Raw genomic sequence first — 27,739 nt, 5'->3', positions numbered from 1 at the left:
CCATCTTGATTTTCGTTTGAGTCATCCAATGTAATCAAACTTAATTAAACGTGTCTTTTGGGAATACATCTTGTTAGGTTTCTAAATGAAAAAAACCTTAGAGCCAGTCACACCTCCCCTCTCGGCTGATTAATCAGTCAATAAGTCAAATTTTTTTCCAGTGAGAGCTTTAACATCTATAATCCCTCCATCCTCCCCATCACTTACAGAATGGACGGGTTAAGTGGTTTGACCTCTTCAGACGTGCAAAGCGAAGATGACCAAGGGAATGAGATTGAGTGCGAACAGGACCCTCCCAACTGGCAGCAGCTGGTCAGTCGAGACATCCTGGCTGGCCTTACACCACAGGAAATCAAGAGACAGGAAGTTATCAATGGTGAGTCTGAATATGGGGTTGACTCTGTTAGTGTTGGTGCTGTTAGGTATTCAACATTTCTGAACCGTCTTTAGTTTTCTTTCAAATTATCTTTGAGGTGTGAGTGAACTGAACGGAGGGAATAAATTGCGCCTTAAAGTGTAATATTGTACGCCACAGAACTTTTCTACACCGAGCGAGCACACCTGAGAATGCTGAAGGTTCTAGACTACGTCTTCTACCAAAAGCTAACCAGAGACGGCATCCTCCCTCCAGTCGACATCAAACACATCTTCACTAACCTGGAGGAGATCGTTCAGCTACATGGTAAACACTATCCCCCTAACTGACCAGGGTCATAACACACAACAACCGTTTTTTCATGCTTGAGTGTGGGTTGCTTGGTGGAAGGACTACTACTTTCTGTCAAAACTAATCCTGCAATCCAGTGTCTATAACAGATCAGATGACGGCTATACGCAAAAAGAATGAGTCATCAGTCATCGGGCAGATAGGAGATGATCTGCTAACATGGGTAATGGATGCTTTCATAAACTAATGCCATATGGCAAAGTAAACTTGCGTTTGACTGACACTGTGTGTGTGTGTGTGTGTGTGTGTGCACAATATAGTTCAGTGGTGGAGAGGAGGAGAAGATCAAGCGGGCAGTGGGCACCTTCTGCAGTAATCAGCCATTTGCTTTAGAACTTATCAAGACCAGACAGAAGAAAGACCAGCGCTTCACCTCTTTTATGCAGGTACAGTATTACCAATAATATTTATACTTCAACTATGCTGAGGTAGGTAGGGCAAGGCTATACACAATATAGTCCGGAGTACTGCTACACAACGAGCGTTTAATCAATGAATTCTATGAAGGCCAATATGATTTAACCTGACTCGCCAGATAGGTTGTTACACATAACCAAGTCATCCTTGGAAACTGTGGGGCTTTTTTAAAGGGCTGGCCCTTTAAAAAAGAAATTGCCAAGTGATTGTGATAAACCATCTGTCTATCAAAGTCTATATCATGCAAATGCAGTTATCTTGCAAGGTTAAAGACTGTCATCGGCAGCTCATGCTGAGATAGAGCTAGAGAGAAGCACTACAGGGGAGACATCTGTATGACGCTAACTCTGTCTTTTCATCTGGCAGGAAGCAGAGAGTAACCGCCTCTGTCGCAGACTGCAGCTAAAGGATATCATTCCAGTGGAGATGCAGAGACTCACCAAGTATCCGCTTTTGCTAGAGAGCATAGCAAAGTACACAGGTACACTGAGCACAGTTGCTATCACCAGTGTGCAGCGTTTTTTTGGTGTAGGCGGGGCGATATTTATTGATGTATGGTGGGTTCTCTGTTGACTTTTGGCTTGTATCTAAACTCTGCCACAGATGACACAGAGGAAAGAGACAAGGTGAAGAGAGCTGGGGAGTGCTGTAGGAAGATACTCAATTATGTCAACCAGGCTGTCAAAGAGGCAGAGAACAAACAGGTTAGAAGGCACATAATTAAACTTGAGGTTAAAAGGCCTCAAAAGTGTATACACAAATATACTATACAAGCAGTCTTACTTGTTATGTATTTCTGGTTGCTTTACATTTTAATAAATGGTTTCTGTGATTTGTCCTTGTAATATATGTTTTAATATATACAAATAATATAAAATAAATTACGTCATATCTTCAAATGATGTTGAGCAAAGCAACTTGTCTCATCATGTTGTTTTAGTGGCAGGACTAAATTATATTCAACATTTTAGGTGCTCATGAATGTGTTTCTCTGCTTTCCAGAGGCTAGAAGATTACCAGCGACGATTAGACCTGTCATCTCTGAAGCAGAGTGAGAACCCTATGATATCTGAGTTTAAGGTGAGGTCCAACAGCAAAACTTTCACCATTTTCTCAACGTTTTTTCTTTCATTTGTTTTTTTTGTTCTTGATAAAAGCTTGAAATGAACTCTCCTTTTTTATATTTGTGCTTGTGATTAGAGAAAACCATGGATGGACAAAATTAAAAAAATGTCACTCCAAAACAATGACTTGGGTCAAGGGTTGCAATGAGATCAACTCAAAAATGTTTGGTGCCTTTTCCCGCTTTTGTATAGAATCTGGACCTCACCAAGAAGAAGATGGTACATGAAGGACCTCTTTCCTGGAAAGTCAACAAAGACAAGATCATCGGTATGACCTTCCATAACAAATAACATCTTTCAATAGCATACATATTAAACAGTTAACTCAGAAATTATTTGCACCCCTGGTAAAGAGTAAAAAGTGCCACAAAAATGACACCTTTTTGTAATTTTCCCTAATGTCAGAAAATTAGAACAATCCAACTTCCCAAAGTTTATTTTGAGAAAAAAAGTATCTTATTTTTAATAAAACCATGAGTCCCACAATTATGGAAACCCCTAGAAATTCTTATGAACAAATCTAACTAAAGCATTTCCATTAATATTTGACTTTTATCATAGTGTTTAGGAATTTACAAGCAGTAATCTGTGACTTCCTCTTTCACAGGCATATATATGAGGTGACACAGAGTCAATGGGCCTCATTCTCGAACATTTTATTAGTTTCTTCTGAATTGTTTCTTACGGGCTTTGGAAAAACAATGTAAGAAAAAGACATCCGCCAAATTCATGAACGCTTGAAAATGTGTTCCTACGCAGCAGACGTTTTCTGAGCTGTGCTCCCCAGGAAGAATATATTTTAAGTTGAAAGCACGTCCTCGTGCTCCTGAATTTGCAATAATATTTCAAAATTCGAATTTTTGAAATCCAAAATGCAATTCTTGATATCCAGAATTCGAATTTTGGATATCAAGAATTCATTGCTTAATTGATAAAACGGCTTGCCATAGTCTGTAGAGTTGATGTGAACGCAATCACGTTCACGTCAACGCACCAACGATTTCTCATAACTTCATTAACACTTCAAACACGAAGAGTTTTCTTAAATGCGTTTCCTTTGAACCTTGTGGTTTTTTAAGGAATCGCATTTGAGACAACTCTGGACGATTTACGACTGCTATTTCGAGTTCGGAAAGTGTTCTGAAGTTCAGAACAAATCCCAGATGAGAAAACTTTAATGAATGCCAAATGTTTTCCTAAATCCAATTCAGGAGAAATTCCTTCTTAAATTCTTCTTAACTGCGTTCGAGAATGAGGCCCAATATTCTCTTATTCATGCTGTATTCATCAACATGGGAAAGATAGGAGAACTAACCAATCAAATGAGGGAAAATTATGTTGAGCTTCAGAAGTCAGTGAATGGTTATAATGGTTAGGGTACATGACACTACAAACTTTGATAGACTTGGATATTTTCAATCTGAATCTGGCTGTCTTTGACAAGAAACTAAAGCTGGATTGTCGTTGGATCTCTCAGCAGGACATGTCCAAATCAATTTTAAAAAATTGTTAATTGAACACTAAATCCGGTTTCTGACAAGGCCATCTAGGTCATTGAAAACCTGTGGTTTGCTGAGAAGGAGAGTGCAAAAGAGAGGACCTAAGACCCTGGATGATCTGGAGAGATTCTGTAAAGAAGAATGCTCTCAGACTCCTAGCTCTGTATTCTCCAATTTAAATAGATGTTAAGGAGAATACTTAGTGCTGTTTTATTGGAAAAGGGAGTTGTACAAAGCATTCAATGTAGGGGTGCCAATAATTGTGGCACACAGTGATCACAGATTTTCTTTTCTTTAAATTCGTTTGTCCGTTCGTTATCTGCCGCTTGTCTGGGGGTCGGGTCGCGGGGGCATCAACCTAAGCAGGGAGGCCCAGACTTCCCTCTCCCCGGCCACTTCCACCAGCTCTTCCTCTTCCTCGGGGGACCCCGAAGCGTTCCCAGGCCAGCCGAGAAACATAGTCCCTCCAGCGTGTCCTGGGTCTTTCCCGGGGCCTCTTCCCAGTGGGACGTGCCCAGAACACCTCACCAGGGAGGCGTCCAGGAGGCATCCTGATCAGATGCCCGAGCCACCTCAGCTGGCTCCTCTCATCACGGAGGAGCAGCGGTTCTACTCTGAGCCCCTCCCGGATGACCGAGCTTCTCACCCTTATCTCTAAGGGAGAGCCCGGACACCCTGCGGAGAAAGCTTGTATTCCGCTTGTATTCGCGATTTTGTTCTTTCGGTCACTACCCACAGTTTGTGACCAAAGTTGAGGGTAGGAACATAGATCGACTGGTAAATAGAGAGCTTCGCCTTTCGACTCAGCTCCTTCTTCACCACGACGGACCGATGCAGAGCCCGCACCACTGCAGACGCCGCACCGATCCGCCTGTCGATCTCGTGCTCCATTCTTCCCTCACTCGTGAACAAGACCCCGAGATACTTGAACTCCTCCGCTTGGGTCAAGATCTCCTCCCCGACCCGGAGATTTCACTCCACCCTTTTCCGGTCGATAACCATGGCCTCAGATTTGGAGATGCTGAATCGCATTCCAGCCGCTTCGCATTCGGATGCGAACTGCTCCAGTGAGAGCTGAAGGTCGCGGCCCGATGAAGCCAACAAGACCACATCATTTGCATAAAGCAGCAACCCAATCCTGAGGTCACCAAACTGGACCCCCTCAATGGCCTGGCTGCGCCTAGAAATTATGTCCATATAAGTTATGAACAGAATCAGTGACAAAGGGCAGCCCTGGCGGAGTCCAACCCTCACCGGGAACAAGTTCGACTTACTACCGGCAGTGCGGACCAAACTATGGGACCAGACAGCCCTGATCAGGGAATCCGGTACCCCGTACTCTCGGAGCACCCCCCACATGAGCCCCCGAGGGACACGGTTGAAGGCCTTTTCCAAATCCACAAAACATGTGTAGACTGGTTGGGCGAACTCCCATGTACCTTCCAGGACTCTGCCAAGGGTATAGAGCTGGTCCACTGTTCCACGGCCAGGACGAAAACCACATTGCTCCTCCTGAATCCGAGGTTCGACAATCTGACGGACTTATCCTCTCCAGGACCCCTGAATAGACTTTCCCAGGGAGGCTGAGGAGTGTGATCCCCCTAAAGTTGGAGCACAACCTCTGGTCCCCCTTTTTAAAGAGGGGAACCACCACCCCGGTCTGCCAGTCCAGAGGCACTGTCCCCGATGTCCACGCGATGTTGCAGAGTCATTTCAACCAAGACAGCCCTACAACATCCAGAGCCTTAAGGAACTCCGGGCGGACCTCATCCACCCCAGGGGCCCTCCCACCGCGGAGTTTTTCAACCACATCGGCCACCTCAGCCCCAGAGATAGAAGGGCGCCCCCCGATGCAAGTGACGACGGGCTGTTGTCAATACACAGAACATTCGCTACCAATGGGCCAGAGCCATATAAAAAGAGAGTTACGACACTGTCTGATCTCGCCGACACGTGATCACTTGGTTCAAGTAGCTCGCAAAAAAAACACTGTTGGCAACCTGTTTGAATGGTTTTCAACGGGACAGACAGTAGCAGCATCTAGATTTACTGACATTGTCGGTATATTAACACATAATATCAATTGGTTACCGGTGTGTTGTATTATGTATATGTCTGATACTTTATTAACATTTATGTATTACATTAACTTATAACACTAGGCAGCAATATTGTCAAATAGAGCTAGAAATGTCTATGCTAGCTACCATACTGTAGCTCACACCAGCTCAATTTAAAACAAGAAAGGAGTTTGGTAAATAGAACAGAATATACAAGGCAACCAATTGCATTCAATAAAACATTTTATTATGCAATATGTCCAGTGAGAGGGTCGTTTGTTTTTAGAGAGTGGACCTGAAATTCCTGCAGAGCGTCGACAGCTAATCTTAATCTGCAATTCATTGTTGTTAGCTCTAATCAGATGTGCATTTAGAATCTAACAAGCTATATCTTACAATAAACTTGACCAAACGTCCTCTTTTATCCGGACATGTCCTCTTTTCGAGAACAAAAAAATGCGTCCGGCAGGGATTCCAAAACTGTCCGGGATTTTGCCTCGTCGGAAATTTGTATTTCTCTGGGTCTTTCACAAACTATTACGCCATTCATGTTCAGTGTTACGAAGCAACTTAGCTGGTAAATTGATCAAATTACTGCATTATTTAAAAACTATTTTCAAAATCAGCTAACTTGATCCGTAACACTGAACATGAATGGGGTTGAACGTTGCAAAATACAATGTTTGGGACTACAGGTCGCAAATGACACGCTTTACTTCTGCCTTCTTCGATTAGACTACAATGGAAGTCTATGGAAGTGTCCCAACTCTCTTTTTATATGGCTCTGGGTCTACCTAGCTTTGACTACCAAACCTTTTAATCCCTGGCATTCTAACCCTAACCCTAGCTTTGACTACCAAGCCTTTTAATCCATGGCGTGTTTACATAATATATAATGTCCCAGTATTTAAAGAAAATATTAACTATAACTATATACATGTTTCTTAAACTATTTGTTCTAGTTCTATCAGAGTGAAAGTTGCTTGTTGTCTAGCATTAACTGTTAAGTCAGTGGCGTTGTTAGACATAAAACTGTACTGGGGCACAGGTCCCTATTCATATCCCTTCTTCCAAGCTTGTTGCGCACAATGCACTATTAGGCTATAGAAACTCCCCTCGCTTAACCCACCATATAACAGTTCAGGGACGCAAGTTTGATATCAGCTTTGGCAGGGACATCTATAGTCAATGCGAGCTTTGTGTTTTCGGTTTGTTAAAACTAAAACTTTAGATTTTACTGGGGCACAGCAGATTTATACTGGGCATGTGCCCCTGTAAAAAGGGTCTAACGACGCCCCTGTATTAAGTTATGTTTATAAACGCATACAAAAAAATAACACTGTGCTCCTAAATTTCTTTGTGTACACATGTACTCCTTTGTGGAAACATTAGCGTAGAGCCCTGCCCCACCATCGTAGCCAACTCACCACCAGGTGGTGATCAGTTGACAGCTCCGCCCCTCTCCTCACCCGAGTGTCCAAGATATTCGGCCCCAAGTCCGACAACACAACTACGAAGTCAATCATCGAACTGAAACCTCGGGTGTCCTGGTGCCAAGTGCACATATGGACACCCTTATGCTTGAACATGGTGTTCGTTATGGACAAGCAGTGTCTAGCACAGAAGTACAACAACAAAACACCGCTCGGGTTCAGATCGGGGGGGCAGTTCCTCCCAATCACGCCCCTCTAGGTCTCACTCTCATTGCCCACATGAGCATTGAAGTCCGCAAGGAGGACAAGGGAATATCCGGGAGGAGCGCTTTCCAGTACCCCCCCCCAGAGACTCCAAAAAGGGTGGGTACTCTGAGATGCCATTTGGTGCGTATGCACAAACAACAGTGAGGACCCGTCCCCCCAAACGAAGGCGGAGGGAGGCTACCCTCTCGTCCACCAGGGTGAACCCCAATGTACAGGCGCTGAACTGAGGGGAAACACGTATTCCCACCCCAGCTCGACGCCTCTCACCAAGGGCAACTCCAGCCCCTCTCAAGGAGACTGGTTCCGGAGCCTATTCTGTGCGTCAAGGCGAGGCCTACTATATCTAGCCGGATTCTCTCTACCTCGCGCACCAGCTCAGGCTCCTTTCCTGCCAGCGAGGTGATGTTCCACGTCCCTAGAGCTAGCTTCTGCAGCCGAGGATCGGACCGCCAAGGCCCCCGCCAAGGCCCCCGCCAAGGCCCCCGCCAAGGCCCCCGCCAAGGCCCCCGCCCATCTTACACTGCACCCGACCCCCACGACCCCTCCTGTAGGTGGTGAGCCCGCTGGAAGGGGGTCCCACGTTGCTTCTTCGGGCTGAGCCCGGCCACCAGGCGCTCGCCATCAAGCCCCACCCCTGGCCTGGCTCCAGGGCGGGGCCCCGGTGACCTGGCAAGGGCAGCTGGGAACCATTGTTGTTTTTCTTCATGGTGAGTTTTTTGAGCCATGCTTTGTCTGGTCTTTCACCTGGAACCTGTTTTTTTTTTCTTCTCTAAATTAATGTACTTAAATTGAAGGTTGGATTGTTCAACTCCTTTTCCAATGGGACATTAAGCTAAAAGACAAAAAGGTGAAACATGTTTTACTCATTTTTTCCAGGGTTGCCAATAATTCCAGAATTGACTGTATATTCAAATATATTCAGTTCTAGACCAGATGTACTGTGAGGTTGTGACGTGCTAGCTTTAGAAGTGATCTATCTGGTTAATATGCTAATGATGCTGATGTGCCAGTACTACTTTCCTCCCTCTCCCTTCAGAACTGTACACCCTGCTTCTTGAGGACATCCTGGTCCTTCTGCAGAAGCAGGATGAACGCATGGTTCTCAAGTGCCACAGCAAGAACTTGGCAGGGACAGCAGACACCAAGCACATCTTCAGCCCCATCATCAAGCTCAGCACTGTGCTGGTGCGCTCTGTAGCAACTGGTGAGTTCCCTGTTCTGTGGGAAAAAAACTGAAAGCGATCTGGGTTATCAGAGTCCTATGCTGCAATTTCGTACAAGACTAAATGGTTCTGGTCCTACCTGTCTGATAGGACCTTCCAGGTCTGCTGAAGAGGCTCCACTTAAGCACCTTACTCACTCACTATGGGAGTCCCAGTGATATGGTAACTACCTCCTTATTGGCCTACCAGCGGGTAACATAAACCCCCTGCAGATCGTCAAGAATGCGGCCGCCCGTCTAATCTTTAAGCTCCCCAAGTACTCACATCCAACTCCCCCCCTGAGGTCGTTTCATTGGCTGCCTGCCACCGCAAAGATAGGTGCAAAACCTTGATCCTTACTGTGGTGTATTGGGTTTCTATACTTCTTATCTAATTCAAACATGAAGCACTTAGTGATGCAATTTGTGACCGCCTAGTGCAGTGGTTCCCAACCCTGGTCCTCGGGATCCCCTGTCCTGCATGTTTTAGATGTTTCCCTGCTCCAACACACCTGATTCAAATGAATGGTCGTTAACAGGTTTCTGCAGAGCTGAATAACGACCCATTCATTTGAATCAGGTGTGTTGCATCTAAAACATGCCGGACATAACAGGACTGGTAAAGGTCAGCACTGAACTGAATGGCCAATGTTTGAAACTCCCTTTTGTATGTCGTACTGGGTGATCACCCATCCCTGCTGGGCCAATTATGGATGGACAAAGTAAAAATTTAATGGCCAGTGGTACGAATGTTAATCAAGGGAGAGACGGCATTCGAGAAGATCTTAAAGAAGCACGCTGATCTTTTCACAAATGACCTTGTCAACATGAAGAACATGACAGCAAAGTTGAGCATTAAACCTGGGAGCAGCCCACAACTTTTTAAGGCACAACTTGTGCCGAATGCTCTCCGGCCAAAGGTGCAGAAGGAGTTAGACGATCTAGTGACAAGTGGGGGGCTGGCACCAGTGAGTGTCAGTGGCTGGGCCACCCCCATCGTGCTTGTCCGCAAAAATAATGGGACACTCTGGATATGTGGTGACTTCAAAGTGACCTAGTGTTGCAAGCAGAGCATTACCCACTTCCCCTCATGGACAATTTGTTTGCAGGCCTGGCGCATGGCAAACAGTTCAGCAAAATTGACCTGAACCAGGCCTACCTACCTGTCAATCAAGAGTTCAGAGAACTCCGGACCATCAGCACCCAGGGACTGTTCCACTATTGCCGCCTGGCTTTTGGGGTCTGTAGCAACCGATTATGTAATAACGGCCAATAATGTAATAACGGCCAATAACGTAATAATTTAAATGTAATACAACCAATAACGTAATAAATTGCCAAAGATGTAATAAAGTTGTTGAGCCAATAACGTAATAACTTTTTGCCAATAATGTAATAACTAGAGCTGTCAAACGATTAAAATATTTAATCGCGATTAATCGCATTAATGTCATAGTTAACTCGCGATTAATCGCAATTAATCGCACATTTTTATCTATTGTAAATGTCCCTTGATTTCTTTTTCATCCATTCTTTTTTCAAATGTTAATGCTCTTCTCAACATGGAAAAGTGGTTAGGATTTCGTGCAAATGTTTTTTTTTTATTGAAAACAACATTGCAATTGCCTGGCTTTGGCGAGCGGGCGGAGAATTCGCATCAGCTGTGTGCTGCGATGATAGCTCACCACGACGTGCTGCAATGATAGCTCAGTTCACAACGACAGAACACACTGATCACTTTGGTATTGTCAATGGAACCATTTGGCAACCTTTTAAAAGTAAACTTTCCATTCAGAATCTTATTGGCATCCATTTTGGTGTCTGGCGCTGGCAATCAACTCAAAACGTAACGTTAGCCTACTACCAGAGAATGTCTAATCCGTATAGGGGCTCTGCTACTACTCTTTAGCCGGCTCGCAAGCCCAAACAAGTGTGTGGCGTGCCTGTTGTTTTGATTCCGGTCTAGCTAGATCCGGTGTGGTATTGTCGTTTTTCTAACGTCAGTAGTTGTTGCAACAGAATGTGAAAAAAACGACAAAGTTTGCTCGGTCAAAAAGAGCGTTAATTGCGCGATAAAAACATTGACCCCGTTAATTTGGGTTTGCGTTAACGCCGTTAATAACGCGTTTAACTGACAGCACTAGTAATAACTTATTACTTTATTGGCTGGTTATTACGTTATTGGCCTTGCGTTAGAAAATAACTTTGAAATTGTAATAACAGAGCCAATAATGTAATAACTGAGGTATCACTTTATTTTATCTTCAATTTCTGGAAATAAAGTGTCACTCTTAGCCTTAATATTGCATCTTGCAACACATGTTTAAATATCTGACCTTACAGATGCCCGTCCACCCTCAAACCCCCCTCCACAGGAGGCCTTAAAGGAGCAATTAAGAGTCCATTTGGATTTATACCTCACTTTTAGGGTTCCATTATAGTACTCCGTGTATCCATCTTATGACCATGCAAGCGCTTTTATGGAGTCGTGAGTCTTTCTAAGTTCTGCGTTGCAGTTTTCAGTATGGTTTTGCAATTCACCGCCGGAACGCTAGGGGCTGCGGGAATGAGTCGTTATCTGACCAATGACAGCCCCGCGGTCTCCATTGCTCTCAGGTTGGGCTCCATTGGTCTCGACTGGTAACATTTTTTGGAGGCACACGTCGGGCTACCCTAAGCAAAGCTTTACTTTTACTCTGGGATTCTTGAATCGGCCAAAACAGTGTTGGGGCCAGTCTGATCTACAAAGCAACATTCAATTGCTTGCAGAATTGTCTGAAAATTAAATAACTGAGCCGATAATGTATAATATGTCAATATGACTGCAGCCCCCTCATTCAATAATATCATATCATACTGCTTTAATCACCAATATTTAAAAGCTAAATGTTTGTCTGATGCATATAACCTAGATGCTGCTCCTAAACTGATTTAATGCACTCATTCATCCACATATGCAAAACCATGCCGTACCGGGAAGAAATTACGACACACGCACAGGCCCGTCGCGACAAGGCAAGCAAAACAAGCAATTGTTTGGGGCGCCGAGCAGGCTTGGGGCCCCAAGACAACGACTGGTTAAGAATAAAATGCAACGACAAAATATGTGAGCGCCCCTTTGATAGTCAATGCAGTAAAGTGCAATGACACTGTTATCGGGATCCCCCTCAAGGGGCCCCTCTCATGATCTGCGCTGCTGGCAAAATACAAAACCTCGTCGGTCGGCATTCATCATGAAGCAGAATTATCAAAAACAGATACAGGTGGGTTAAAGAGTGATGCTAGAGTGATATGAAGTCCTAGTGAATGCTTGATAAGTAGACTATAATACAGTAAATAAACAGTAAATAAACAAATAAATACATAATAAATGCTAAATGTAAATGTAGAGTGAGAATAAATAATTAGGCGAAGTGAAATCTTCGGCGCGCGCTGTGCACACGCATTAAACCGGTATCATATTACCACCAAGAAATAAAAACTACTTTCGCCCCTGATGTAAAGACAGTTATGTTTCACAGTTATGTTTTACAACTTGGGCAGAATCCCAATACTCCCCCTTACCCCTTACCCTTACCCCTTCCCCTTAGTTTTGCGCGTTCCCGTGAGAGCTAGTGGTGTCCCAAAACTCTTTTGGAGCTAGGGGAAGGGCTAAGACTAAGGGGTATACACCCCTTAAAACCAAGTAAGATCGGGAGCTTACTTGAAACCTAGGGCTATGTGAAAACTGTGCGACCGGCAACAATGGCGACCAAATCATCCAGAGAGTCCTATAAATGTTATATTATCGGCTTAATTAATTGATAAAAAAATTATGACAGTCTTGTTTTGTGTTATTTACAGTCATGAACATATATATTTGCAACCATTTTCCTAATTGAAACGTTTCTAAAAATCGCTAGTTTGGTACGTTAATGTTACAGTTCTGAATTGCACAACAGTCCCGCATTTCTTTGACTAGCATGTCTACAGTTCTAAGTAAACATTAGCAGCGAATTTCGTTTAATATCAGTGTATAACGCTACTTGCTTTGGAGATATCGATACGTGCTAGATGACGTACCTGTAACCAAGTGGCGTCCCATTTCCTAGGGCTATGTAGCCCTTACCCCTTACTTTCGAGGGCCAAGGGGAAGGGGTAAATTAAGGGGAAGGGGTAAGGGGAAGGGGTAAGGGGGAGTATTGGGATTCGGCCTTGCTCTCCGGAAATTGAAGATAAAATAAAGTGATACCTCAGTTATTACATTATTGGCTCGGTTATTACATTTTCAACGTTTTTTTCTCCAATGCAAGGCCAATAACGTAATACGTTATTACATTATTGGCAAAACGTTATTACATTATTGGCTCAACAACTTTTACATTATTGGCAATTTATTACGTTATTGGTTTTATTACATTCAAATTATTACGTTATTGGCCGTTATTACACTATTGGCCGTAATTACATTATCGGTTGCTACAGGGTCACCTCAGCTCCTGCCTTGTTCCAAAAAGCCATGGATCAGATTTTGTCAGGGTTGCCAGGCGTACAGTGTTACCTTGACGACATTTTGATTACTGGGACGGATGACTCTGACCACCTTCGTAACCTGGACGCAACTCTACAGAGCCTAAGAGAGTAGTAGAGGGTTCATAAAGAAAAATGTTCAGTCTTCTATGGACTATCTTGGACATTTGATTGACGCGTCCGGGCTATATAAAGCACCTTTAAAGACCAGAGCCATTGTGGAGGCTCCACCTCCTCAAAATGTTAATCAGTTGTGCTCATATTTAGGGCTGCTTAAGTACTATGGCCGGTTTATTCAGAATCTCTCCACCCTATTTAAACCACTACATGGGAATGGTCTGCTGCATGCCACACAGTATTCCTCAAGTCAAAAGAGGCCCTGTTGAATTCTGATGCACTGACGCACTTTGACCCATCATTGCCACCACAACTAAGCATGTGACGCATCTCCTTATGGGGTAGGTGCAGTTGTTTCTCACATTATGCCTGGCCGTTTAGAAAAGCCTATAGCATTTGCGTTGAGAACACAAAATAAGGCAGAATCCAACTACGCTCAGATCGAGCGTGAGGCTCTGAGCATTGTGTTTGGAATCAGGAAGTTCCATCAATATCTGTTCGGGAGGAGATTTACACTATTAACTGATCACAAACCACTCACTGCTATCCTGGGACCACGTACAGACATCCCACCGCTGGCTGCCAGTAGGATGCAAAGATGGGCTTTGCTGTTGTCAGGCCATGACTATGACATCAAATACAGGAAATCAGAACTCCATGGCAATGCAGACGGCCTCTCACGCCTTCTACTTCCTGTAACTAAACCTATGACATAGCACTCAGACATCTTTTACTTCCACCAAGTTGAAGATACCCCTGTTACAGCACATCAAGTGAAAATCGCCACAAGGAACGACCCGTTGGCCATAAAAAATGGGAAAAAGAGATCAGACACACCTGAAACTAAGCCATATGGGGTCAGACAACAAGAACTGTCTGTGCTGTCGGGGTGTTTGCTGTGGGGGAGAAGGGTCATCATGCCCCCATCACTGCGCAGACCCATGCTGAAACAGCTCCATGCGGGACACTGTGGCATGGTGCGCATGAAAGAGGTGGCCCGAAACTACTTCTGGTGGCCGAGATTGGACAAGTGCATTGAAGAGAAAGCTAAATTCTGCACCACATGTCACAGAGTGCGAAATGCACCTCAACCAGCTCCTGTTCATCCAAGGGAGTGGCTAGCTGTGGCATGGCAGCACATACACATCGATTTCGCTGGACCATTTTAGGACGTGGTCATAGACGCACACAGTAAGTGGCCTGAGGTTGCCATCATGACATCAAGAACAACAAAGAAGACCATGGAGAAACTGGGAGAAATGTTCAGTCAGTTCGGAAGTCCGGATCAACTGGTGAGTGACAACGGGCCTCAGTTTGGGTCCAAAGTGATGACTGTGTTCCTCAGAGTCAATGGTTTTCAACACATTAGGTCTGCACCCTACCACCCAGCCACTAATGGCTTAGCTGAGAGGTTTGTGCAAACACTGAAGCACAGCCTAAAGGCATCTGCGGGTCTGGGTACCCTCTACCAGGGGCTACACCGTTTCCTGTTGACCTACCGGAACACCCCACATAGCACCACAAAGTAATCTCCAGCAACACTACTACTCAAAAGAGAACGAGCATGGACTTAATCAAACCTAGCCTGACGTTGTCATACTCTGAAGCGGTCTGAAACCGCTCCTTTGGGCTGTGAGTATGGGGCGTATTTCAACCGAATCCGGAATTGGATAGACCTACAACCAATCAAAGCAACGTAATATGTTGTTTGTTGAAAACGAATTAAACCCAAGCGCTCTTTGGTGACGTGGTTAATTATGTTACTGTTGATCATCTGTCCATCATCGTGTAAAGCACGCCCTGACAATTGGATTGGTCCGAACAGCTCTTGTTCGGGGATTAGTTTTTCCCAGACCGAGCAACTCCAGACTGAAATTCCCGACCACATTTTTTTGTGGGCGGGGGCTTTGTTCGGCTGGCAGCCAGGCTAAATCAAACCACCAACAGGGAGTGAAATTGTGCAACATTGTCAGCAAAAACAAGCCCAATGGCAAGCTGCTTGAACTTATAGTTTACAAATGTAACCCATATATCCTGTCCTAAAATGGAAGTTCTCATAGTGATTGTGTTGTAGTGCCGGTGGATGTGTTAAATAAGGGGGGAGGAAATGTGGTGTTTTGGGATTCTATACTTCTTATCCTTAATTTTGGCCCTGTTGGGCCACTTTACTTAAGCGCCCCTATTGGGCAGGTTGCCGTGTACTGTGTCTCTTAGGTTCACTTAAAGAATTAAATTAACTGCACGCCGCCCCCGGTCCGTTCATTTATTAAGGTTTACTTTGTTAATTTAGATATAACACTTACCTATACTGAGAGCAACAGGATGGATCCTGCATTCCTCCAGGACATCATCCAGCAGTATGCATAGACGCGGGAACATCGACCCCTGAACACTCCCTCCTTGTAGTTCTTCTCCTAAGACATTTAGCTTCTGCTAAATGAATAAAATGGAATGTCACGTCTCTCCCTTTTCAGATAACAAGTCCTTCTTCGTGTTGTCCATGTCAGACAACGGTGCCCAAATCTATGAGCTAATGGCACAGACGGTGTCAGAGCAGAGAACGTAAGTCTGTCCAACCTCTTCTTTTCAGTGTCTTATTCAATGGACCTCATTCACCAATATCTTCCTAAGTTATTTCTTAAATGTGTTCTTAAGACGGTTCCTAAGAAAAGTCTACGTGTGATTCATGACGTGTTCCTAAACAGCAGAATTGTTCGCAGGTGTGGTCTTAGAATAGGTGCGTTCGACATGGACTGACTTCATGCAGCGCCGCAGCCGGCTAGACCTTTTGTCCGACTTGAGACAGCGCCGAGGCTAGGTCACTGTGACGTAGCCATCAAAGTACCGTGAAATCGATTTGAGAACTGCCGGCTGTGTAGCCGAGCGCATTTTCTCAACAGCAACTGCACGGGTTCTAATGACGACACAGCTATTTCATGATTGGCCAGACTCAGACACAACAACTTTGACGCGTGTTTTGTAATTATTCTGACACCTTTAGTTTCGCCAATGCTCAAATCCGGACCAAACTGTTTAATATAATTAAAAAAATTCGAAGAAAGGGTTTTAGTCTGCCTCTTCAGTAACGGAAAGATTAAGTTTAATTATAAATAAAGTAAGCTAACAGCGCTTGATCGGCCATGACTGACGTCAACGCAGCAAGCCACGAGAAGCTGGAATGTCCGACTTCACAGAGCCGTTTTCAACTCCTCCCCGACTGCAAGCGGCTACTCCCGCCAGTCCTTTCATGCAGCTGCAGTCCATGTTGAACGCACCTAATGATGAATCCCAATAGAATGTCATAAATTGAAAGCTTGTGCCCCATTGCTCTTATTTAGCAAAGGTAAACGCCTCGCTAATTCCCATAAAAGGGCATGAGATGGCAGGTCACACTCAGAGAATTGTTGAAAAGACGAGGTAAAGACGGTGGAGGCCCCAAATCCAAAAGAAAGAAAAACTTTAGTAATTCCGAAGTGGAGGTACTGCTGCAAGAAGTTAGTGACAAACAACACATCATATTTAGCATCAGCGGTGGATAAAGACCAGTCAATAAAACCGATGCATGGAATGCAATTATTCTACTCATGCAGTGAAGGCTGTATCTGGAGAAGGGCGCAGAACTGATGAAGTGAAAAAGAAATGGTTTGATCTGAAATCTGAGGGAAAAAAACATATTTCAAAAGATAGAAGATGGATGACTGTTACAAATATCCATGAAGACTGCTTTTGGTAGCCTAAAGCGTCCCAACAGGTAGCCTAGTCGTCACTTTCTGCAAATAAATGTTGCAGCAGCAATAAATACGCCATTGTGTGGTGTAGTCCTAGTGTGCGGAATATAAATACCGTGATAAGTCACTTGGTATTGAATGGCAAGGTTCACCGTTAAAGGGGCAATTGACTGTTTTTTGGGGGTATTTCACAGTTCCTTAAGGTCTCCGAATAGGGTATGTAACATTGGTTGGGTTGAAAATGGCCCGTGTGCTGTTCTATGCCCTCTGACAGATCCTCTGAAATGTTCCCGGGAAAAAACACTAGCTTTTCTCCTTTTATGGTATGCTCATTAATATTTAGATAAGCTGCGCGCTGATTGGTTGGTTATCAACGAGTGAAGCTGGGAGCAAAAACGCAACACGGCCAACAGCAGCACTCTCTGAAACACCGAAGTTGGAGACTTGAAATAAAAACGCGCAAATAAATCTATTGTGTCTACACAACACTGTTTTCAACAGATTGACTATATATCATCTGAAATGATAACATTACTTGTTTCCACTTCGGTTGTTGAAGCAAACTGGATTGATTTAGGTGGGTAGAACGTTAGGCTACAGCTTAGCAACCAAACCATATCGTGATTCTACTCGGCTTCAGTTAGTTAGCTAGGCTAGCTCTAGATATCTTGCTGTAAAATAACATGACAAAGATCTGGACAAACATGCATCGTGAATTGTAGATTTTCATTACACAGGTTATTTATTTGAATGAAACACAGTCAGGAACATGAATCAACGTTAGCCCCATTGCCAATAAACTAGGCTAAATTATCACACATTCTACCTATGCTCTTGCGTTAACTAGCAAGCTAAACTTGTTTACATGCCTACAGTCTAGGTGTTACTAGTAACAGTTACTAGAAATGCTAACGTATCCTATATGTAGAACCTGCCTTTCTCCAGTTCTTTCAAATAGATTATCTAGACAGGCGTTAGCAATAAGCCAGACTGCAGTTCGTTTTCTGGCTATTTTTCGGAAGCTTCCCTTCTAATGCCGACTACAGCTAGTCTAGCTAGAGTCATGTGTGTAGAAACGTATTTAGCATTCTACCTGGTATGCTATATACAGGAAACGTTACTAGCATTGCTAATAACTGTTAGCACAACATACTGTCCTTAGCTTGCGGTTGCAATGAGCATACGGTTGGAACAGCACCTCTTTCCAGGTTCAGCTTCCTAGCATATCCTGCTTGAAATTGTCCAAGGTTGTCAAAACTGTCTTGGGTGAAATGTTCAGAGCAAATGAATGATTGAGTGTCGAACTTCGCCGGGATCTTCTCATAGACAACAGCAGCCATGCCTGTTGAATGTTTGGCTCCTTGGGAAGACTGTGAGTGTTAGCCTTCCCTGTACAGCCTGGAACACAGCATTTACGACCGTGGTCTATTTTCAATATCCTTGTTATAATTCAAAACGTTCTTCTTTGTAATTCCTTATAAGTAGCCTACACAGAGCAGCGCGCAGCTAAACTAGTATCGGAGATAGACGCTACCTCGGGCTGGTCTGGATGTAAATTCTGGGGCGTGACAAAGATACAGAGAGCCAATAAGAGGGCGATCACCGGTCCTACGTAGGACCGGTAGCTTTGTTGAAAAGCTAGAGTTTTACAGCCAAATTTTTTCTTTTTGAGATTTGAATAGGAAAGAGGTGTCAATGGACTTTGATATTCACGGTATGTTCAGTTTACCCTCCGAACTGTCGTTTTTCAACAATGACTGGGTAAAATCGGTTTTGCAGTCAATTGCCCCTTTAACATAATTGATGTGAATTGAAGGCAAAGCAAGGCTAGTTTATTTAAATAGGACTGGCGTAATTCATACACAATGGCAACTCAAAGTGCTTTACAGATGAGCAGAAATGTAAGTGTTGTGTGTATTTATTAAAACAAAAACAAAAAAATGTGTAAAATTGTGAAAATTATTAGGTGGAAAATTATAAAGGAGAGAAATATTCTATTTTAAATTAGAAGTGACGAAAAAGGTATAACTACTTATTTTGCGCAAACATGTCAGCTCTCAATAGTGTGTAAGAATGCTCTTTGGGTGTGCGTAAATTCTGTTCTTACCTAAGAACAAATCCCAAAGAAGAAAACATTGGTGAATGCCAGAATCTTCATGAAAACTGCGTAAGTGGGGTTTGAGAACAAATTGGTTCGTAAGAACATTTGGTGAATGAGGCCCATTAATGTGCATAAATTCTGTTCTTACCTAAGAATAAATCCCAAATAAGAAAACATTGGTGAATCTTCTTGAAAACTGCGTAAGTGGGGTTTAAGAACAGATTTGTTCTTAAGAACATTTGTTGAATGAGGCCTATTGTCTCCTTTGTGAGCTCAACGTGTTGTGTTGCATCCCCTACACCAGGTGGCAGTGTCTAATCACACAGAGGGCGGACAACATGAAGACGAAACTGCACATCATACCTTTACCACAAACAGAGTGAGTCTTAAGCATTGTTTTGGCTTATGTGACCTCTATTGTGTGAAACACAAATTTTGAACTTGGTTTTTGTAATTGAATTTGGATGTCTGTGCATTTCAGTGTGGAGCAAGAAGCTGTTGAGATTATCAGTACGGCAGTGCCCAAACTGAGCAAAGACCCTGACCCTGACAGGACTTCAACTGGAAGTATCCAGTCCCCAGGTTATTTAGGTTATATTTCAATACTGTATCTCAAGATTATATCATGTCAGTATTGAAATGGTCACTAAAATAACAGCATTTGGTTGGAAATGTGTTTCTGTTCTGTGTGCTGTACTAAGGCACACCCTCCCTACTGTGTCCTCCTAGAAAAAGACGTCACTTCCTCTTTGGTTCTGCAAGCCCCACAGATAGGGACCAATCCCTTTGATGGTGTCAAATCAGAGGATGAGGAGGAAGAAGAGGCTGTACCCGACAGGGGAGGGGAGGAGGAGGAAGTGAGCACATTCCTGGAAGGCGATCTGGCCGACAGACTGCCCTTCCTTCAGCAGAGGTCACGGCAGGGCATCGCCATGGATGACCAGGAACCAGATGCTTTTGGCATAGCTCCTACCAGGGCAGAGGAGGCATTAAGGACCTGTGAGTTTTCTTTTTCAAAACGTATTCTTTGAAAGACCCCTGGTTTAGTTGCTCCATACACACGTGTCACATTACACTTCGTCCCTATCATGACATTTTGGCAGGGTTTAAAACATATTCATGATGTTGACATTGCGGTAGATTGATATTGCTTATTATTTAATATCTCCATAAAGCTAACTCCTCACTCCTTCCTCTCAGTGGCAGCCCTAAAGCAGGTGCTTCTGAACCACATGATGACCCGTGAGGAGGGAGGAAGAGAGAAAGAGAAAGACAAAGAGCAGAGGAAGGGCCGAGCCGTCGGAGGCCGACTACTCAGGACCACCTCCCTTAGGGGCCCGGAGGACAGCAGCAGCAGCAACAACCCTGACTGCAGGACAACACCGCCGTCTGTTGTCTCCGCTGAAAACGGCAGTGGTTTGTACCAGGCGGAGACTGGGAAGGAAGACAGGGCTCCAGAACTCCCTTCTGGTGACACAGACATTTTTGAGACATCGGAGGAATATGGTGAGCTGGTAGGGCGAGATAGGTGGGGAGGGTTGCAGGGCTGAGGTAATAGGACATTATCAGGACCCCTCATCATCACACCTTTTTTTATCAACACAATACATTTCTTCTACTTTTCCATCTTCATTCATCTTCATCTTTCATCTTCTATCGCCTCTTTCCTCCCCTCCCAGGTAGTTACATGGTCCTGGAGGGTTATGGGGGTTCAGGGGAAAGCAGTACAGATGACGACGGCGTGCTTGGTGGAGAGGGAGGAATCCAGTGGGGCTCCGCAGGCGACTTCAGCATCGACCTGAAGAAGCTGCTCTCCTCGTCCTCACAGACAGGGGGCGCCGGCCCCAACCTCAGCCGACAGGTTATGACTCACCTACGCCTCCTACAGGCCAACTTGCAACATCTGAAGGTAGGCACAGTAGCATTAGATTCACGTTAGCTAGTAGCATAACATGCTAACAGGAGTCAAACGGAGGTCCACGATGACAAGTTCTCGAATAGGCAATGGCCAAGATTAAAATTAGCCCTGAGGTTAGGGTCATCCCACGCATCTCACTTGACTGCTAAGAAAAGTGTGGAAAGTACCTTATTATGAATAAAGTTGTGGTCATTGTTTTCAGAGGCATTTATTTGTTTGTCATCCACCACTTCTGACAGTTTCATTCTTTTGCCTTTTATGCATCAACCCACCCATTCATTTAGTCATCAACGAGTCATCCATATGCAGCCCATCCATCCCTTTCACATTCATATGTCAAAACAGAAGCTACATTTGTGTCAACAATCTGCTTACAGGACGTGGAGACCAAGTATAACCAACTGCGCCAAAGTCTGAGTGAAACGGCTACTGACACAGAGGAGAATAAAGGTACTATGTTCTTTAACTTGGTATGTACATATTTAATAGTTACACAGTACCAGTCAAAAGTTTGGACACATCGACTCCATCCAGGGGTTTTCCTATGTTTGACCAATTTCTACATTTGTAGAAATGTGCAGCATATGGAACTCCTTCGAGAAAAACAAATGTTGGATAACGTTCCAGGGGGCTACTTTATGAAGCTGGTTGACAGAAACCTAAGCATGTGCAAAGCAACCTTTTTTTTACTATGAGTCAGTTATTCTTTACAGCAGCAACCCAGTCATCCCGTTGTCCCGTTTTTATAGGAAATGTACAAGCAGTTAAACTGTGGCTGAATCTAACAACGCTTACCACAGGAGAAACAGCTTACTTTTTTATACAGTAACTGAGCATGACTATTCAACAATGAGAATAGCTCAGTGGGCTGGGATGGTGACTTGTTAAGTGTAAGGTCGTAGGTTTGAACCCAGTCGTAATATTTTGGCCTGTCATAATTTTGATTATCTGTTTAGTTAAAAAGGATGACATCATTCTGAAATACCATGCACAATTTCATGCAATTTCACCTTGAAATGTCATCAGTTTCTTAACCTTTGTCCCAAAGCTGAACAAAGCTAACACTCTGCCCTTTCTATTAGGGATGGGAAGATTCACCGATTCGCATCGGTGCATCGGCATAAAAGCTCACGATGCGATGGCCCGGATCAAAAAAGTGTGCACCGGATACAATGTGGGATGAAATCGCGATGCATCGTTTCAAACATCTTTGCATCGGTATAATCCAATGTATTTGTATAGAATTATGTGTATGCGAACACCTATAGTATTTACAAATTTGACCAATGATTTGTGACCAATAATTTTATATTTAGATAGTTTCTTAAGCACGCTCTTATCTCCACTGCTGTCAGTGCCGATTCTCGTGAAGTCTCTCAGCAAAGTTTCGCGCGAGTTGGAGGCGTGTCCGGGCGAGTGTTATCATGGCGGAGGAAGAGTTAGCCTACACGTTCCTACAAATTGCAATAAATACAAGGTTTGGCAACACTTCGGATTTGACAAGACCCATATAATTGGCAAGATATATCGTACTGCTATAAAGTACACAGGCAGCACGGCTAATTTAGGTAGTCACCTGAAGAGGCTACATGGTGTTTGTCTGGAGACGTCTGCCTCCCCCTCGGATTCAGCTATGGCTACAGTCAGTGGCTAGCTCCACCGGGCGGTACACCTAGCATAGGAAGTTATTCTCCGACAAAACAAATCCCTGTTGTGTACGACAAAGTAAGACGAGAGATAGCTGAGTCATTGAGAAAAATCTTAAGTAGGACGTATGAGTAGGAAAAGTAGGGCGTATGAGTTCAATTGTGTGTGGAGTTAAATGACAGTGTTTACAGCAGCTTGTGACTGCCAGTAATAGTTTAGCGTTACCCATTTTCACATCCAGAGAGCACATACAACAGGAAAGAAGAACTGGTTTAAGGCAAGGTCCAGGCCTGATGTTATTTTATCTTCTATTGTCAGAGACTTTGTTTAATATGTGAAATAAAACTTTCACTTGTTTAGTTAATTGATGATTTGCAGTCTGACAAAGAATAAAATCATAGCATAAATGTAAATCATTATGTACCATATTAAATTGCATAGCATAATATTCCCTTTGCATCGCATCTCATTGAATCGCATCGTGTCGAATCGCACTGCATCGCAATAGGGGTGAATCGTACCGTATCGCATTAGTAGTTGCTTTTATGTATCTTTAATGTATCGGATCGTTGGCAGTGCATCGAGATGTGTATCGAATCGTCCTCAGTGATGGAGATGCACATCCCTACTTTCTATTCATACAATCTTAACAGTTGGTGTGTAGCAGAGAGGATAGAGAGACTGATTTGTAACCTTATGCTCATGAGTTCAAATCCCCATTCAGCCTGTTGTTGGCCAAACATGAAGTAGTTTTGCTCTCTTGTTGTCCAACTCTCGATCTTCTATAGTGTACATGTTTATAATATTTTGCCATTTTGCGGAGGAACCCTCATCGCTGCTCGCAGCGATATTTATTCTTGTAATTTATCTCACAAACACATTGGTAAAAAGTTTTGAAATTTGGCATACTGATACAACATGCCACAACTACGGCCCAATCGCAGAATGGCCCACATCAGACCATAGGGGGCGCCACAGGCCACGCCCAAATGTCCACTTTTCAGATTGATTGCATTTCCACCTCATTGCTCCAATTCTTCTGAAACTTGGTGTGCATGCCTCATTTGTCATGAGGAAGAAAAAAGCCTCAAAGACTCTTAAGGTCCACCGTGATGGATTTTCCTGTACAGTGATAAATTGGGAAAACCTTCAAAATAGATCTCCTCTTACAAAAAAGGTCAAATTGACTTGAAATCTGGTACATATATATATCATTGACATATTCAAAAATGTTGCTTAAGACAGTTGAATCAAATACAAAATGGGTGAAAGGGGTGTATTTATGTAAATGTACACATTGCCTCAATAAGTTTGTGTCACTAAATCAAATTTCATTTTGAATGATGGTTTTTCAAACCTAATAGGCTTTAAGATGACACCACCCTGAAGTACCCTGCAAACTTTCACCTTGATATGTGAAAATATGACTGAATTACAGCTGTTTGAGCTTGGACCAGATCTGGCAATGCTTGCTATTGGAGAAACATCTTATTTTATTATCCAGTTGATGACTGAACATGAAAGAGTTCAGATCTGGCAATGGCTAAATTGGATGAGATGATGTGCAGGTAAACAAAGGGTTGTATGTTCAAAACCAGTCAAAAGCAAAACATTTTTTTTTGACAGATCGGTTTCTAGTCTTCCGGTCAATCCTCCGGTTGTAAAACATAGCAATGAGTGTTGATTTGAACCCATAACAACACTCCAATCATCCGTTTAGCGAGACGGTGTAAACCACTGCAAAACAAGCCAGGTTTACAACAGTAGCTAGCTACTTGGAGTCTACGCATGGTAGTGTCAGATTCACAACCGAATTAGCTCAAATGAAGTATATTGATTGTTTAGCCTGTTGCGCAAATTCATTTCAGGAACCTAAGCCTGGACAAATCGCAACTGATGCTAGGCATGATTTGAAATTCCCTTACATGATAAGCTTTGGCACCCCAAGCAACCTTTTTAAAGCACTACGAGTAAGCTATTCTTTACAGCAGCAACCCAGTCATCCCGTTGTCCTGTTTTTATGTCCCATATATAAATTGGACAAATTTACAGCTGTTTAAACTTCAACTAAATCTGACAATGGGTGCCATTGGAGAAATTTTATTATAAATTTTATTTTATTAAAATATTTTCTGATACAAAAACTGAATGATTTAGCTTAGTAGGATGAGACGCAGTGCTGATGTGTGAAGGGTGGTGGGTTGAATCCAGTCAGAGGTACAAACGTTTTTATTTATTATTATGACAGAAATTACAGTTTCAAGTCTTCTGGTTATTCCCAGTGTAACTATCTATTATGTAAATGTTACAACATTTTGCCATTTTCAAGGAGGAATCCGCCATTGCTTCTTGCAGCTATATTTATTATTACAATTTCAAGAATCTCAAATATGCAGTATATTATATTTTGATTTGTTTGACTTTTGACTTTTGTTTTTTTTGTTTGGTTCCAACATGGTTTAATATATTTTGATGTCATCACTACTTCACCGGCTTCAGAGCTAGGAGATTCTGCTTTGTACCGTCACTAACTCCCTCTACTATTTTTTTTAATTCCCTGTGTCTCTCTCCAGATCAGAGTTAGTGATTATGGCAGTCCTCTTCCCTTCCACTTCTCAAGGACAGAGGAGTGTCAGAGGGAGGGGGAGACGGTGTCTGATTTCCTCTGGATGCCCCCCACCCACCTCCTTTCTTCTCCTCATCCCCTCATGCTGCAGTGGCCGACCGCAGAGCCTGGAAATTTCAGCAAAGTTAGCAAGTAGACAGGCCGGCATACATGGCAATCAGGGAAGACCTCAACCTCCACAGCTTCATCCCAGGACCATAGTACTTCCAAACACTCCACTGTAATGGTCAACTTGAATAACCAGAAAACCAAATGGAAATGAAGAAAAGTGCCATTCAGATTGCATGGCCCACCATACAACTTTTCCAGCGAGCATGGATATCACTGGACAGGGAAATCCTCACCACAGATTTTTTTTTTGTCCACTGCGTCTGATCTAAGTAGTATGTTCCTGTTGCTTGTGAGAATTTGGTTCTGGTTAAAAGTGAGAATTGTGTCCCTCTATATGGGGGATGTTCAGTGATCCAGAATCTCCATCACCCCCTCCATCTGTTTGAGAGTGGTTTTCCATTGATACACCTCCATAGAGTACAATACACAACATAAGTAGTTGTGACTCAATATGAGAAGTGTGCTGATTATTCCGAGGACAGTTGCATACACTTAAGGAATCAGCCATTTAGGTCTGTACAAATTGAAATCTGTTGTTGTTCCCATTTTTGCCAGATAGAAAGTAAACTTTTGGACCTAAAACTTAGTCTACAACACTAACAACTAAACCTGATCCTGGTAATTGATTGACTTATCAACAGTGGATATTTATAGAAAATCCTTTTGAGGTTAAACATCAAGGTCTGAATTACCAGCCCGTAAACTTTGTTAGATAGACTTCAAGTAGATAAGCACAAGGCCTTGATCAGCCCTCAGAAAATAGTCAAAATGTAGTCAAACAGTTCCTTATCATAAATTGTAGCTATTGATTTAAAACAGTTTGATGCAAATGTATATGCCTTCCTCCTTTGTGCAGTCATATTGCAGTCATAGAGGTCATTTAAAAAGGCTAGACTTCGAATTTTTCACCACTGTTCACATTTCTGTTTTGATGGAAATATGGACAAGACTTCTGCAGGAATGAAAAGTGCTGTAAAAATATTTCAGTGATATGCCGTCAGTGTTGAGATGATGGAGAAAATAAACGTACCCACTTTATGGGTGCAGGGCTGTATATCCTCAGATTTACTTAAGAGCAGACCTGCTATCTCACAAGCTTGTGACAAAGCAGAAATACATGAGGACATTATTGTCATTCCTGTGATTAACTTTGTTGTCATGTAATATTCATTTATTTCTAATAGCCCCATCACTTCCCCATGCACCCCCTCCAACCCCATACCCCCCCTCCGAAAGCAGTTACTGTAACATTCTGGTTTACCATTTTTGAAACTCAAAACAGTTACTGTACACAATCTATTGGATACAAGCTACTGGGGAACTCTTCACTCACCATTAAGCTTTTGGGGTATGAGCACAGGACTTCTGCAATTTCATGGTTGGATTGAGAAATGACTGCAAGGCACAAAACATATATTACTTTTACTCCAACGTACACCGTAGCCAAAAGACTGTGTGCGCTTATGAAGTTGTCATGGATTCTGGATGAAAAAGAAGTAAATTACAAAAAAAGCTGAAAAGACCACATAAAACTTTTAAAAAGAACTTGTATGGACTATTTTAAATGTAAAAATTGTATAATTATGACCAACACTGCATCTCTTAAAGAAAGAGCAATCTACACATTTCCATGTTTTTTCTTTTGCTTTCTACATCATACAATCATGTATCATTTTAACAGAAACTACTAAAAAATGAAAATGTTGAGACTGCAAGGTATCTCTAAAATATTAATGTAATCTATATTTTTATTATTTTTGTCTAGACGTTATAATATTTTATATTATTATGAGTACTATTATTAAAATGGTCTCTGGCTATGTTGAAAACATCAATAGTTATTTTAGTTGAGAGATTTACATTTGACTGATCCGTTGTTAAAATGAAGGGGATTGTTCGACACCACACAACTGAAAATGTAAAATATATTATTAAAGAAGCTTGCTGGAAACACTGAAACTGTGTTTTTGTCTTTTGACAGATGTAATTGAGGTATTTCTTGAGTCTTGTGCCTTGTGATGCTTTATAAACAAGTTTTGTGGTCTAGACATTATGCATTTTTATCATTTCTCTGCCACTACTTTTCAATGCAAGTTAACATTATGAAATATGACCCTGTTGGAACAACGTGCTAGTGCATCATGGACACAGGCACTGCACAAGTCTAATTATAAAGGCAGGAATCTGTGTGTCTGTGGCTCGATTATCTTTAAACAGAGCCCTGTATGAAGTTGAAATCTAGCAGGTGTTTTGC

At 42.9% G+C, this 27,739-nt stretch overlaps 1 protein-coding gene across 12 annotated transcripts in view; it reads left to right on the top strand.

Annotated features, from left to right (window-relative positions):
* Nucleotides 1-27,444, top strand: part of arhgef12b (Rho guanine nucleotide exchange factor (GEF) 12b) — a 114,069-nt gene extending 86,625 nt beyond the window's left edge. For 8 of the 12 annotated variants that reach the window (XM_047018159.1, XM_047018153.1, XM_047018156.1 and 5 more), the window contains 17 exons: nucleotides 210-376; nucleotides 536-682; nucleotides 805-890; nucleotides 988-1,113; nucleotides 1,511-1,625; nucleotides 1,748-1,848; nucleotides 2,147-2,224; nucleotides 2,461-2,536; nucleotides 8,564-8,731; nucleotides 15,829-15,916; nucleotides 19,488-19,562; nucleotides 19,665-19,774; nucleotides 19,913-20,182; nucleotides 20,384-20,689; nucleotides 20,863-21,092; nucleotides 21,479-21,551; nucleotides 22,184-23,311. In XM_047018159.1, the coding sequence (XP_046874115.1) occupies nucleotides 210-376; nucleotides 536-682; nucleotides 805-890; nucleotides 988-1,113; nucleotides 1,511-1,625; nucleotides 1,748-1,848; nucleotides 2,147-2,224; nucleotides 2,461-2,536; nucleotides 8,564-8,731; nucleotides 15,829-15,916; nucleotides 19,488-19,562; nucleotides 19,665-19,774; nucleotides 19,913-20,182; nucleotides 20,384-20,689; nucleotides 20,863-21,092; nucleotides 21,479-21,551; nucleotides 22,184-22,284 (2,317 nt within the window). In that variant the 3' untranslated portion in view covers nucleotides 22,285-23,311. Of the gene's footprint in view, nucleotides 1-209; nucleotides 377-535; nucleotides 683-804; nucleotides 891-987; nucleotides 1,114-1,510; nucleotides 1,626-1,747; nucleotides 1,849-2,146; nucleotides 2,225-2,460; nucleotides 2,537-8,563; nucleotides 8,732-15,828; nucleotides 15,917-19,487; nucleotides 19,563-19,664; nucleotides 19,775-19,912; nucleotides 20,183-20,383; nucleotides 20,690-20,862; nucleotides 21,093-21,478; nucleotides 21,552-22,183; nucleotides 23,312-25,321 lie in introns of those variants that run through there. The other 4 variants (XM_047018149.1, XM_047018154.1, XM_047018151.1 and 1 more) reach the window with 4 other exon arrangements.
* The last annotated feature ends 295 nt before the right edge of the window (nucleotides 27,445-27,739 follow it).

Source organism: Hypomesus transpacificus, unplaced genomic scaffold (assembly GCF_021917145.1).
Source record: "Hypomesus transpacificus isolate Combined female unplaced genomic scaffold, fHypTra1 scaffold_94, whole genome shotgun sequence".
Taxonomy (NCBI): Eukaryota; Metazoa; Chordata; class Actinopteri; order Osmeriformes; family Osmeridae; genus Hypomesus; species Hypomesus transpacificus.
This window is presented reverse-complemented; position numbering and strand designations above follow the sequence as displayed.